Source organism: Mesoplodon bidens, assembly GCF_964165515.1.
Source record: "Mesoplodon bidens genome assembly, chromosome: 1".
In the NCBI taxonomy this organism is placed as follows: Eukaryota; Metazoa; Chordata; class Mammalia; order Artiodactyla; family Ziphiidae; genus Mesoplodon; species Mesoplodon bidens.
This window is the reverse complement of record NC_138176.1, coordinates 75,352,381-75,367,355: the sequence shown is the minus strand read 5'-3', so window position 1 is coordinate 75,367,355 and position 14,975 is coordinate 75,352,381. Positions and strand designations below refer to the sequence as shown.

Genomic DNA, 14,975 nt, shown 5'->3' with positions numbered 1-14,975 from the left:
TAAAATGTACAGATTACACACATCAAAGGCAGGCTGTAACCACTGTAGCTGAAATTTACACAAATCTATGCTGCCAGTAACTGGATAAACAATGAGACTAATGACCTTGCTCTGCATTAATCTCCATATGGCTCTGTTGGTACTGCTCCTGCCTTCAGGCAAGAAGGTTGTGGCTTTGGCTTCTATCCTCAAACCAGGGATTAGGCGCTGGCCCAGTGCTGACAAGAGCCGGGAGCCCTGCTCCTACAGCCCAGGGAGCCTGAGAAGACTACACAGGCCATCCATCTTAAGAGGTACATTTACCATGATTCAAGAAACACCCCTATTACCATATTCACTGAGGAAACAAATTTACAAAAGTAAGAAAATCCTTTAGCCACGCACCCCCTTCAGAGAATTTATTTACTTCCAGAGGGCCCCAGGTTTTCCCTGAGTATTTTCAGGGCCTCCCTACTGTCCCCCCAAAATAAGACAGAACCCTTGGTGCCTTGGCCCATGTCCCTCTTTCAGCCAAGAATAAATTTCAAAATGGCTGCGTCTATAAAGAAGAGTGAAAGGAAGGACTGAAGTTGACCAGTGAACTTGTTCAGCATTCATGTCTCATCTGGGACTTTGGGGAAAAGCTATGTTAAAACGGGAAGGTTTCCCTCTCCTAAGTGCCCCCCACCCCGCCTCCACATTGCTAGAGAGTCCCTTCAACACTGTTTGTGAAATCTGCTTGTTGCTGCTAGCAGAGACGGTGGAAGGAGCTGGAACATCTCGGGAGGATCCTGTACCTGGGCAGCCTTGGGCCACGGTAACAGGGAACTGGAACACTGGACACCACCCTTACTCCTGCTTTCATCACTCTGTATGCAGGTCACAGTGAAAAGTTTATACTGGGAGGTGGGGCCCACGAAATGACTCCGTCCAGGGGGTTACCTTAGGTTAGAAAGGGTCATGCATGAAGCACACTCAGCTAAATGCCCAAAGTGCTACACATATGGCTCTCCTGTCACTTCACAGCCAGCCCGAGCCATAATCTTTATTGCCCTGTAAACTTGAGATGCCTCCATCTAAGATATGTAATCACATTCTGTTCTGAAACATAAGTGCTGGTGTCCCAAGGAACACCTCTAATACACCTTTCCAGTCACTCTCATTGTGTCTGTATTTCTGTTGTTGTTTTTGAGTATTTTCCCCATATACATGTTGCTCCTTTCACAGGCCACCGTGTTACCCAGGCTATTAGCAGAGTTACCGGGAGCTGTGCCAAATGCCTCACAAAAATATCCCACACGCAGTGCCATTTTTCCTCAGCAATTTATCAATGCATTAAGAGTACATCATACACATGAGGAAGAGTTAAGGCACATTCCCTCTCTTCCTGGAGTGTTCTTTCTGCCATCACACTCACTCTGGGGATAACAAACGCCAAGGTGATTTTGGTGCCTTTGTAACTCAACAGTGGATGTCTGAGTGTGAAACCATTGCCATTTGCTCCTGTGGTAAAGATTCCTAGTGCTTTAGAAGTTTTTTGTTCAAAATTTACAGGTCTCCTTAAGAATCGTCTTTGCTTCATACCCACATTTGTACATATTTTTACATGCATGATCTCACTGAATTATTACAACAGTCTTGTTAAGTAGGCTCTTAGTATACCTATTTTGCAGAAAGGAAACAGTTCTGGACAAGGTTAAATGGTTTGCCTGAGGTCACCACAGCATGAGAGTAAGTGATGGCGCCCACCTTCAACGCAGGATTTCCGACCCTTTGCACTACGCTATTGCAAAGCTGTCTCTTTATAACGGTTACTTCTGAAACAACAGAACATTGCTGAAAAAGTCTATTCAAGAAGAGGCCTTAGAGGGTGTTTTTTTTTTTTTTTTTTTTTGCGTTTTTGCCATAAAGACAGGACACTTCTGGCTAGTCAGCGAGTCAGAAAAGCTTTCCAAAGTCGGTCAATAACAGGATTTCAAATCATAGAGACCAGCCGTGATTAGTGAGTGCTTTGGTAAGGAAAACTACGTGGCACACCGTACGGTGTGTAGAAAAAGCAGCACTCTGCACAACGAACGTGTGCACACGTGTGTGTCCACGTTCTCTTCCCAAATGTGGCCGCAGAATAAAGTGTGAAACATACTGAAATAAAACAATATTTATGGCTGAAGAAATTCGGATTCACATAACGGTAATTACGAACAAGATATTTTCCGTAATAAAATTACTGCAAAACAAAATCCGGAGAAACTGTTTCCCTATGTCCTCTTTATTCTACTCCATGTGCTCAAGAATGGTTGCGGGAAAGAAAGAGTACAGGAAGCAGAGGCAGAACGAGAGTCCTAGCGAGACGGCCTCTGTTGAGGGTTGGTTTTGCTTTAGAAACTGGAATGTGTCCAGGCTTGATTTTTATTTTCAATTCACATTTCAGATCCAGCTCCCCAAACTCTTTGATCTTTCTCCCTGTCTCCTTACCCGGAAGAGAACCCTTGGCCTTCTCAGCTGGGAGCTGGGAGCACACGTGGAAAGACTGGCTCGGATCCATATTCTTGCCAAATTTAGTCACACAAAGGGGCCTGCAAGGGAAAAAAGAAAGGATGAAAGCGGCAGCCGCCAAGACTTCAAAGGCTGCGCCGCCGAGCCGGGCCCTGCGCAGGCGCCGCCCTCCGCGGATATAAGGTGCGGCTCGCGCGCGCAGGCGACCTTTTTGCGCGGCAGCTCCGCGCGCGTCCACGGTTTGAGGGTGGGTGGAGGGGGACCAGCGGCGGAGGAAAAGGGCCGAAGGGCTGGCCGCGGCGTTCGCGCTACCAGCCGGCAGCCCGAGGCTGGTCCGCACGCCAAGTTGAGACGCCTCAGGAAAGTTTTCAGAAAGGAGGAAAAAGCATTTCACGTCCAGCCCACTAGGCGAGCCGTCCTGCGGCCCGCAAATGTATTCCAGCTCCCACATCCATTCCATTCCATCCCAGTCCACTCTGGGGATCTCCAGACGTAACGCCGGCTTCTCTGTGCGGGAGCCCAAGCTCCCGAGGGGGGTTGATGGGGGTTCCCGTCGCGGAGCCGAGCGGTACGGGCGCGTGGCGGGGCTCTCTCTGGCCCGTGCCCCTCCTCTAAGCCCACTCCGCGTCCGCTCGTTCCAGTCCTTGAACACCCCAGCTTGCCTCCTCTCCCTCTGGGCGCCCCCGTGACGTGAGCCCTCGCCTCCAGCTTGGCAGACGGTCGGCCGGCCGAGCCCACAGACTGTAGGGTGGGATGTGGCCCTCCCTCGTGGGCCGTGGGAGGGCTCCCACACCCACCCCAGCGAGACGCGGACCCCGCGCCCGGCCCGCCCGAGCGCGGGAGATGCCACCGGAGAGCTCCGTGGGCCGACCCCGCGAGGCTGCGCGGAGCTGCGGGCGCCAAGGGGCGCCGGCCCCACGGAAGCCCGGCGTCCGCAGGCGGCCGGATTTGGGAACGACATTTTCACGGTCCCCTGAGTTCTCGGTTACCCCGGCGGGTGGGGGGTTGAGTTTGTTTGTCTTAGGAGGAAGCAAGAAGAGGCGGAAGAACCCCTGGGACACAAACTGCCGTTTCCCTCGCCATCCCCCCTCCCCTTTCCGAGAAGTCCGTTAAACTGAAGATGCCCACAGCTTTAGTCCCCTGGTGACACTGGGGTGGGAGATCGGGGGTGCCGGAGTTCCATCCCTAGAATCACATTATTCGTTTTTCTAGTCCTTCACGCTTCTCTCTCTTCCAGCATTCTCTTCCGTAGGCCCCCGCCACCTCCTTCCTCTGGGATCCCACCAAAGTTGTAGCTGGGAGAGAGTCCAGGCCACACAAAGGGGGAGACCCGGAGCCCGGGCGAGGGGTTAGGGCTGAGGAGGCGGAGAGGGCTCTGAAGGGCACCGCGCTTTTCTCTCCTCCCTGTAATTAAGGACTCACTTGAGTGTCTGTAGCTGACTCGACTCGACAGCAAAATCCGCCCCCCACCCCCGGCGGGGAGGAGGGGTCTCTGGTATTGGTGTGGGTCAACCTCCTAGTTCCCCAGTCCGCACCCGCGGGGGCTGGACCGCGTTTACCCTGCCGGTTTCGAGAACCGTCTTTGCAGCCCCCTCTGTTCCGGCGCAGGGTGGGCGCCTCGCCTGTCCACGCGCAGCGCGGGGGACGACGCCCGGCGCAGAAGGAAGTGTTGATAGAAAACAAGTCACAGTTCGCTCCCAAACTAAACCCCAACCAACCAAAGCCACCAAAAGGGGGAAAACCAACAGCAAGCCAGCCAGCCCCTAGCAATTGTTTCACGGTCGGAATTAAATCACATCAAAACGCCCCCTGAAACCCACATCCTGAAGGAGTGAACCTGCAACAGCTAACCTCCAGTCGTTCGCCCGAGTTCACACGAACAACCTGCCTCTACATCCGAGGGAAGGGGGCGGCGGGCGGCGGTGTCTCTCCCGCTCCGCACCCATCACATCCCGGACTTTGCGCCCGAAGAGGCGGTTGCATATGTTAATAGCAGCCCTCGCGCGAATTAGAAGAGACCTCTCCGTAACAGAAATGCCTTTGCCAGGAACTTCACCGAACCTGTAGGGGGGGAGGAACATCTTCCCAGGGTTACTTCACCCCTCCTGCGTCTCCCAGCTTTTTCCCCCCGGGAGAGGCAGACTTCACGTGGAAATGTCAATCTCCCTCCCAGACAAAGCTTTTAAAAAAAAAACAAAAACTTGAGTGAATGTCTTCTAGTCAAGCTCCTTTTAAGTGCACCTCGCCAGAAGATTTGCAGCAATGCTAAGGACAATCAGCCAACACCCCGCACGCCACGGGGAGGGAAAACAGCACGCACATAGAGTAAGGCGCTGGGTGATTTCGTTAGAAACAACGTTTCCAAAGGAGAGGTTTGCCGCAAAATTGAGAACGCAGCCACCTACCCTCGGCCCTTCTAGTAAACAGTTCCCACTAGTTTTTGTTCCCCAAATTCCCATCTTCTCGAGCTCCTAATCTCCAGGACACCTGGAGCTGAGTTCCAAATGACTCAGGGAGTCCAGATAATTAACATGAAGGAGTAAATGGGATTCGAATTAGTTGCAACACTTTAACGGGGGGTGGGGGATGTAGGAGCCGGCATTTAATCTCTCTTTGGCTTCCAGAAAATACCCTCTGGCCATTCTGTGTGCCCCCCGCCCCCCGACAGTTTGATGAAAAGGAACGTCTACTCTGGCTGCTTTGGTGAAACTGCATTTTCCAGTTCTTTTTCTATCGGTCAAATTGGAGTATTTTTGGGAGGACTTTTTAGTTTGTTTTCCCATATTTCTTTTAGAACAGAGGGTATAAATGTCTGACACAGCTACGTGTTCACATCTTTGAGACATTACACTCACACTGGTGCATAACTTCAAGGGAAGTTGCATAATGCTACCGACCAAAAAAATAAAACTGGGTTTTTCCCCATCTTTTTAGTATTGCCTTACACATTGTAGCAGATTATTCTTTTTGTTGTTGTTGTTTTTCCTCTAAGGCATAGCACTGTCAGCTATTTACAGTGGATGTAATGTTTTACTCTTCCTGGCTCCCATCACTAGCCCTTTACTTTTACCCCAACCCCCCAGATAGAATCTATCGTGTGACTACTGGCCATGCTCTATGTGACCAATTGAACCCTTTAAATGATAGTTTTAAAAATTGCTTCCTAGTGAATTCCCATCTCTATCAAGTAATTATCAGTAAGTGAAGTTTTGAGTGTTCATTTAGAGCACTGTTAAGGTCTTTACTTATACGATGTCTAGCAGCATGCAATTTCCCCCTTAGGAAAAGAAGAGGGATCTTTGCATGACTATTCCTGTATAGTACGGCTAAAGTCTGATTCTGTAATGTTTTCCCTATTTTCAGTTTGAGGGAGATGAAGACACATTTCTTCCTGCCTCTTGTTTACTGTTCTGAGGTTTTACAGATGGCTACTGTATTGGGTATAATAATTTTGCCTGGATTTTTAACTGAGGGGGTTTAAGAGCCAAGGAATAAAATGTAATGTGTTTTCAAACTTCAGCTTCGTTTATACTGTAACTTTCACAAAGCATCTCCTTAAAAGTCCTGTCCTTGTGCAAAATGCATCAAAGAGACGGTGGAGAGGCTGGGGAATTTTTGAGGTTGGATTCGGATTTGCATCTTCAAGGGTCTCTTTGAGCCCGCAGTCCGAGGTGCCAGAGACTGCCCTGTCCTCCCTCCTGCTACTGGCTTCACTCTCCTGGGTCCTTTTGCCTTTTCTTCCCCCTACTTGGGTTGTTTTTTCATTCTTTATGAGGTTCCCACACATCGTGGCATGTATCTTCGAAAATCCACGAGCGACCTATAGCATAACTCTCTGTGAGCATCCCATGGTGAGGATGTAATGAAAAAGATCTTGCTTAAAAAACGATAATTAAGATCCAGTCTTCAGTTTTTCCTTCCTCCTCCTATATTTCTCGGTAAGCCTGGAGGTTTTATTTTTGCCAGCATGTGTTCCCTTGTCCTTTTACAATGTATTTAGGAAAGCCACAACTCTTTCTTGTTCTTCTTGCTTCCGTTCTGTCTTATTAGTTGAGCAATGTGTTATGTTTTCCCCTTTTCCTTCTCTGTGTCCCCGATTCCCGCCTCATCCCCTCTGTCAGAGCATCTATCAATGTGGTGTCGATCACAGCTGCGGCGGCTTCTCTTTCATCTTCTTCCCACTGGTAGAGCAAGGGAGGGAGAGAGGGAGGCGGAAAGGAGGTGGGGGAGAGACTGGCAGAGGAAGGAGGGGGGTGGGTGGGAAGGGAACAAGGAAGAGACACTTAGATGATGAAGTTAAACCGTTGGGGCAGAGTTTCTTGTCAATTTCACGCGGGCAAAGCGTCTCCCTCGTGGGTTACAAGAAGCTCCGGGTCCTTCCTGCGCTCGCCAAGTTGCCTGAATCTTTCCTCTAGGCGCGCGCGCGCGCACACACACACACACACACACACACACACACACACCCCCCAAAACCTAGGACTCGTCCTACAGGCTCTGGGAAAAAAAAAAAGTCCTCAATCACCTCCTCCTTCTCGCCGTCCCCCACCTCCCCCCGCCGCACCCCCCAGCGGGCAGCCAAGGAGAGCTGGAGGCGGGGGAGGGGAAGGGGAGGAGAAGCGACGCAAGAGGGTAGCTTTTCAGCGCCGCCGAGGCGCGGGAGGAGGAGAAGCGGCGGGGAGGCGCTGCCGCTCACCTGCGGGGCAGGGCGCGGAGGAGGGACAAGCCTGCGCGCTCTCCGGCTGAGGAGCTGGGACGCGCCCGCAGCCCCGCACGCGGCCAAGCTTGGGGCGTCCCCCTCCCCCGGGCCTGGCGAACCCGAGGGGTGAAGCTCTTCGCTTTGACAAGCGGTGCGGCGGAGGCGTGGAGAGCGGCGAGCAAAAGAGCGAGCGAGCCAGACTGAGGAAACTCGAGACGGGAACAAAGAGGGGTTGGGTTGTGTGTGTGTGTGGTGTGTGTGTGTGTGTGTGTGTGTGTGTGTGTGTGTGTTGGCTCCAGTTCGCGGCAGAATCTTTTGGGTCCGAGGCCCCTGCTGTGACTCCCCGAGACCCAGCCGTGCCCTCCACTGCCGACTCCCTGCGCTCGCCGACACAAACTTTATTTTTGGCAAACTTCTTCTCTTTCTCTTTCCCTCCTCCTCCGCCCCCACCTTTTCCTCTGGCAGATTAAATGCTCCTGGAGAAGGAAAACCGAAGCGAAAGGGAAGGAAATAAGAAGATTTAAAACGGACATCTCCAATCCGGGTGGCTCTTTATTTTTTTTATCCTCCAGGAAGTGGACATTTCGTTATCTTCTGATTCTCTTTGCACCGCCTCTACTGGGACAAACTGAGCCGTTTTGCCTAGCTCCCTTCTTTTCTTGGAAAACAGACTCCCAGATCGGCATCTGGGAAAGCAAAGGTGGAGAGATTTGCGTAGAGACACGCCGACGGACTCTCCACTGGCCTTTGGAGAGTCAAAACTCCTCCGGAACTGGCGTCCTCCGCGCGCAGACCCCGGAGACGCTGGGGGCGTGGGGCGGCCGCCCGGGCAGCCTAGCCTAGCGCGCGGCACAGACGCCCCCAGAGGCGCCAGCTGCGGCGGCCCTCGCATCCCTGTGTCTTTCGGCGTCGGGGACGGGCGCGGGCGTAGGTCTTCGCGGAGTGGGAAGGCACGGGCGGCCACCGGGGCGCGGGCGCCGCTGCAGCAGCTCCGGCTGCCGGCCGCCAGCCCGGCGCTCTCCAGCCCGGCTTCCGCCCGCTCTCCTCCCTCACGCATCCTTCCAATTCTCCTTCTCCTCCTCCCCTTTTCGTTGACCCCTTCTCTTTTCTGCTGTCGCCTGGGGTGCTCCCCCAGCGGAGCGGAGATTACAGAGTGGTCGGGATGCCCCAACTCTCCGGGGCAGGCGGCGGCGGTGGGGGGGACCCGGAACTCTGCGCCACGGACGAGATGATCCCCTTCAAAGACGAAGGCGATCCCCAGAAGGAGAAGATTTTCGCCGAGATCAGCCACCCTGAAGAGGAAGGTGATTTAGCCGACATCAAGTCTTCCTTGGTTAACGAATCCGAAATCATCCCGGCGAGCAACGGACACGAGGTGAGCGGGCCGCTGCCCCGAGCTTTGAGAGGCGTGGCGGGTCCCGGGGAAGAGCAGAGAGGGAAGAAGGGAGGGAAGGCGCTGGAGAGCCCTGGCTGAAGGGTCCCGATTAGGTCTGCAGGGTGGGGGGATGGGGGCGGGTGGCTGGGCTCCTGGTTAGTGTTCTTTCTTTGTGTGTGTGTGTGTGTGTGTGTGTGTGTGTGTGTGTGTGTGTGTGTGTGTGGTGTGCTGGGAAACATTCCAAGTGGATCAGTTTTGGGGTTTGGTGACTAAACCGTTGGTTTGCGGCCAGGAGAACCTGCCCTTAACCCATAATGTTTGGCCTTCGGACTTTTTAGTGGGGTTTAGGGAGTGCGATGCATTAAAGCGAGGATGTCTGAACAACACTACTGAGAAGTTCTTCCGTAGGACGGAAAACAGAGTGCACCCGCTATCTTTCTCGGTAGATGTCTCTGCAAAAGTGCGTTAAACCACCAAAGGCTTAGGTAAAGGCGAGCAGAGCCACAGGCCCGAGGAAGGGGAGGCGGGCGTGGGCCGGGGACAGGCGGGGCGGTCCCAACCACTGCGGAGCCGGCCGGCCGAGGGGGCGCGCGCCCGGGCGGCGGGGGCGGTGGCGGGCGCGGGTCCTTTGGGCCGTTGCGGCCGGCTGCCAGCGGCCGTGGGCGAGCCGAGCCACCCCGGTGGGGGGCGGCTCGCAGTACCGCCCGCAACACTAGCTTGCTCCAGTCATAGCCACTTGAAGAAAAAAAGTACGCTTATATTTGGGGTTAGTTTGGGCCCGAATCAGGCCTTTAAATCTTTGCAGAAGAAGGGCGAGTCGGAGAGATGCAGCGGAAACCAGTGCACTCACTCAGGGGAGGGTGGAAAGCGCATTATCAGATCTCCTGGCCGGCTGCGGGCGATAGCGATGGTAACCCGAGTAGAGTAAATAGAGACACGTGGGTGCTGGCGAGAGAAAGCCGCGAGCAGGACCTCGCGGAAGGGCTATTTCAGGCCTAGCGGAGAGCTTCAGAAGTGGCGGGGGGGGGGCGGCGGATGGACCCTGATACCCGACACTCCACTGGCCACCCTTGTTCAACAACTGGGAAACGCTTTGGAGGAAATCCGGTAGAAAAGTCCTGACACTCAGATGATTTCACCAACGCTTTTTCCCTCCAAAGAAATTTGGAGGGTATATTCTTTTCCCTTAAATGGCATCCTTCTGCCCCCAAAAAGAAAGCGTGTGGTTTTGGGGGCGGGGACATTTTGGGTTTTAAACAGTAAGTTTAAGAACACCTCAGAGCTGCCTTCTTTATCCCAATGGCAGGGGTGAGTACGCATTTTGGAAGCCCGGGGGCCTGGGTTCTAAGGAGAGCATAGGGGTGTTTTCCATACCCTGAATCTTTCATCCCAACATGCCAATTAGGGGGGAACCTAGGGGTGGCCAGGGCACAGCCAGCTCCACTTAAAAGATTTGTGACTCTGTGTGTATGGGGGGAAGGAGGCCAGTGTGAGGACAGATGTCCGAGGAACCAAATGACATCCAAAACACTCGAGGCCAAACTCATATTTGTAAAGCAGCCTTTTAAAATTTCTACCCATTTTCCTCGTCCTTTCTTTTTCTATAAATAAAGTTGCTACGCACTTCACATTTTCTAAACGTTTCTGCTTTGGGGAGAAGGGTGCTGCATTTGAAGTCCAGAACTCCTATTAGGGCTCTGTTAATCTTTGCCAGTGGTAGGTGGGCATGGGGCAGACCCAAGGAAGACAGTGAAGGGGTAATACCACTGATTTGCACGTGGTTGAGTCTGGGTGGATGGTGGTTACCAGAACTGATGGGCTACCTTTTAGAAGTCTATAGCCCAATTTTCAAGTTTTCCTCCCTTTAACCACAGAACAGTTTACTTTTCTCTTGTAAGCTTGCACTGAGCCAGCCATGGTAGCTTATGAGGAGAAGAGCTCCTGCTGGGATTGGTTTGGGACAGTTGCCTAAGATCTCCATTTGTGAGTGATGGGCTTGTTTTTAGTTAAATGTCATTTTCAGTTGCAAAATATTTCAGCCCGCTTTTAATCAGCTCTGATTGAAGTAAACAGTGGTTGAAGAAGCCATCAAAACGATTAATGCCGTTAACTCAAATTCTTGTCATATTAGGTGTCCAAGTAGCCTTGCTGTGTTTTAGTCAACAGCGGTCAGAACAGCGTATGGATTGTTCGCAAGTTTGTTTCTGTTGTTATTATCATTTATAGCTGGTAGTCCTGGGTAGGTAATTTTCGAAAACACCTGTTGAAAAGAGAAAGATTTCCCAGTACTCAGCCTTAGCCTATCCTCTTAGATTAATAAAACAGGTAGATTGAGTTGCCCCTGATTCTCCTCTTTTGAGTTACCAGTGGATACACACTTACATCATTATTGTCACAAACTCTAAAGTGATCTTTCTTTTGGGGGTGGGGATTCGTCTTGTTAGGTGGCCAGACAAGCACAAACCTCTCAGGACTCCTACCACGATAAGGCCAGAGAACACCCTGATGACGGTAAGACGCTAATTCTATCTCTCCCAACCTTCACATTTAACATGTGCAATTTGTGAATGTAGGTATGTTTTGCTATTTTTATTTGCATCCAAGAAACTCGAATCATTGTGATAAGACTGTGCCTGTGTTGTAACAAAATGGGAAAGAAAACCCAGGAAACTTACTGCTTATCACTAATGTATAGTTACATAATTTTAAAACTTTTTGAATGATTTAGGGGCTTTTGAATTTCTGATGGCTTCCAGATTCTTTGTGGAAGCGAAATGTCTATAATTAGTTTTTCTCTTTTTCTCATTTTACCTAAAGTTCTAATTGTAGATCTTTACTATTTTTTCCTGCATTGTTGTAAAGAGTGACAGTCTACACCAATTTATTTTCCAACAAGAATAGTTTCAAATGGGCTTTCATTTGTGAAATTGCTGTTTCTTGTTATAGTGAGAAGGCAGGCACTGTATGCGCAGACTAAATATGGCTCAGTAAAGAGGAATCTAGCTTGTAAAAATATAAAACGTTATGCTTAAAATTAAGAACTATGCATATGGAACGTGATAGACTTTCTCCCCATTTCCGATTCTTGCTCAAAACTGTAAAAATTCTACATATTTTTTAAGATTTAAGGAGAACTCCGTGTGACTTTAAAATAATCTGTAATCTTTAGGGTTCCCTTGTTGAACAGTCTACATTTCTGTTCTTCTTTAATTACTTACAATTGGCCTGACCAGAATGAGGTGTTCGCACATACAATATGTCAGCTAGGGGAAGAAGAGAAGAGAACTATAATATCAGGCTTCCTTCTGAGCTACAAAGTAGTTACACAGATTAAAGAGAAGAAATGTATACAGTGAACAGACACATTTCTTTACCAGAGTGATGTAAGTGTAGCACATAAAATTAAGTCTCCTGTAGTTAATCCTTCATAAATTTGGGTAGTTGCCCATATGCTAGATACAACTTGCTCCCTCAGTAAAATCTAGAAATTTTCCAGAAATCTAGAAGCACAGGTAGAATTTTTGAGTTTGCCAATAAGATGGAGCATAACTTCAAGTGTATAAATATATACGTGTGGGTATAGCTGAATGGCCTAGTATATTTATATTACAGCTTTGTGTGTCTTCTTTCATGTGTCTGTATTTCTTAGTCCAGTTTGTTAGTATTAGAACAAATTAAGTTAGATGGATAACACTTATTTTTGTAAAAACACCAGTAAAAAAACCAGTCAGTAGTGGCAATAAATTGAACCACATGTTTTTAAAACATCTGGTTCACTGCTAAGCCATTTAAGGGAATAACTACTGTCAATCTAAAATAGAGCATAATAATCCAGTTACAATACTTTGTAAACAAATCTTTTATGTAAGGTGTGATTTGTAGTAGTACTATTAACTTTTCAATGAAAAATACAGTGATATAAAAAGGAAGTCAAAGCACATATGATTGTTCTTTGCATTCTCTCAGGAAAGCATCCAGATGGAGGACTCTACAACAAGGGACCCTCTTACTCGAGTTATTCCGGGTACATAATGATGCCAAATATGAATAATGACCCATACATGTCAAATGGATCTCTTTCTCCACCCATCCCGAGAACAGTGAGTAACATGCTGATGTTGCAGATTATTTCAGAAGTGTAAATTAATTTGTATTTTGGCAAAATGTTTGTTTTTTTAAAGACACTGGAAATGCTTTCATTATGTATGACCAGTCGTTGCTAAATAAGACCTGCTATGAGGAATGGCTGCCTTACAATATTGCTACTTTTGATGTTTTGCACTTGGAATTTTAGCTTTTGGTGTATTGGTTAAGATAATAAAAAACAGATCACGAGCTATCATGAAATCATTGAATTTAAATCAGCAAATTCATGATTTTATGAGTATTGTGCTTTCTACTCTGATGAGAGAAATTGATTTAATCTTTCAATTAACTAAGTGCTGTATGTCTTTCATTGCCCATAAGCTATGTAGAATCAGAACTCCTTTGGCTTATTTGGAGCTGAATATTGGAAATGTTACTTCAGCTTTTAAAACAGTGTCTCATTTTATTGTGTTAGCTAATGTTTCTTTAAAATCAGTTTTGGGGTGGGGAGGAATGAGCTATTTTTGCCTTATTGTCAATTGTTAAGAAAGTATCACTTGAAGATAATTCTAATGAAAATTGTTCTTTTTTTATCTCGGGGTTCAGTTAACTTTCAAGTTTTAAAAATCCAGTGGCCTTATAGCTGCTTTACACATTATGCATAACACGGAAACCTCATTTATATAGTAAGAAAACATCTAAAGGGTTACCTCTGTAGTACATGAATGTGAAATGTGCTGGTGATGGAATTCTCCCTGAGATTCGTCTCTTCGTAGGTAGTGATGGGTTTTTATTGCTCCGTCAATGTATATATATACCTTCCTTCTGGCCTCACTCTCCCTCAACCACCCAAACCCCAATGAAAAACATGTATATTTGGGTGTTGAGGATGAGGGTTTCAGTCTAACTGGCCCTCCCGCGAGTCAAATCTAGGATTATAAAATGGAACCTGTAGTCTTTGCCTTATTAGCCCAGTGCTTTCACCAAGTGGAAAAAAAAAAAATCAGTCACAGATATCTGGGGGCAAGTACTATCACTGATACCTCAGTGGACAGAATCTGGGAGCCATGAGATACTACAGAGTAGGAGAGAAGAATACCTTCTAATCAGTCATCAACAAACAAGAGTATTTATGGTTATCTTGATTATCTGTGACCCTCAGCTATTGAAGTGATAGATCTATGAAATATAATCACGTTATGCGGGCACTGAGATTTAGAAGTTAGAATTTTTTCCCACAGGTTCCAAAAAGATATTTGACCTTTTAAGTAGGGAATAAGATTTTTCTAATTTGCATATAGCAGCTAAAATGGAGATCTTGGAAATCTTGTGATGGTTGTTATAGGAAGGAGTGCTTTCACATTTTAAAAGGCTTTTCTAATATTTAATGATAGAAATGTGTGTCTGGTACATATAAATCTCTTATCTAAAAAGTGAATGAACTAATAAAAGCAAATATGGTTTTTAACATTTAGAGACCACCCAAATAAATGCTTCTGAGTCTTAAAATTTGTAGGAGACTTTATATTGTTGAATTAAGTATGTATACATTCAGATATTTTAAAGTTGGGCTGTTTTTCTTTTGATGTTTTGGAGGGGAGGGGGAGGAGACTATGTTTTAGATAAGGAATAATTGAAGATTTCTGCTGAAGGCTTTTTAGAACAACAAGTCAAATTATAGTCTCTGACTTGGTAACAATAGAAAATAGCTACTAAAATAATCCTATACTTTTAGGCTGTGCACACAGTTAATGATTAATAAGTATTTGTGGAATTTATTCTTTAGTTTAGCCACTTCTCCTTTCAAAACAATAATTTTTAAAAAGTCAGTATGATTAAAGTCTATTGATATTTATAAATTATTCCTAAGAATAGTGAAAATTAAGCTTCTCTTCCTCTTTAAACCAGCATTTTCTACCTTAGGTCTCTCTAGCCTTTTCTCCTAACCCCTTCAGTATACTAATCATTTTAAATTGTTAGAATGGAAGGTATTTATTGTTAGTGTATGTATTAAAATTCTGAGGTCAGTGAATTGAACAGTCATTCATTGTTTAGGAAAGATTTGTGGCCAGAATAAATGTTGGTGGGTGTAGAGTGGAGGAAAGGGGTGTGGTCAGGAAACAGTTACCTTACCCTCCTATCTGCTGCTTTGCTTTATTCTGTTACATTTTAGAACACATTTATTTTAGGCACGTTTCTTGCGATATTCTGCAGTTTGCACAATTTGAGAAGCTTTCCAGGTTTAACCACAAGACAATGTTCAATTTTTTTCTTTTAGGGTCTGACTGAAGTGAGTTGAAATCTTTGGGTTTTAATAACTAACAGCTGTTTTTAGCGTGTCTG

The 14,975-nt window shown here is 47.6% G+C and overlaps 1 protein-coding gene across 4 annotated transcripts in view; it reads left to right on the top strand.

Moving 5' to 3' along the window:
- The first annotated feature begins 7,690 nt into the window (after positions 1 to 7,690).
- Positions 7,691 to 14,975, top strand: part of LEF1 (lymphoid enhancer binding factor 1) — a 121,588-nt gene continuing 114,303 nt past the window's right edge. For all 4 annotated transcript variants that reach the window (XM_081226666.1, XM_081226664.1, XM_081226665.1 and 1 more), the window contains exons 1-3: positions 7,691 to 8,546; positions 10,991 to 11,057; positions 12,513 to 12,646. In XM_081226666.1, coding sequence (XP_081082792.1) covers positions 8,334 to 8,546; positions 10,991 to 11,057; positions 12,513 to 12,646 — 414 coding nt within the window. In that variant the 5' untranslated portion in view covers positions 7,691 to 8,333. The remainder of the gene's footprint in view (positions 8,547 to 10,990; positions 11,058 to 12,512; positions 12,647 to 14,975) is intronic.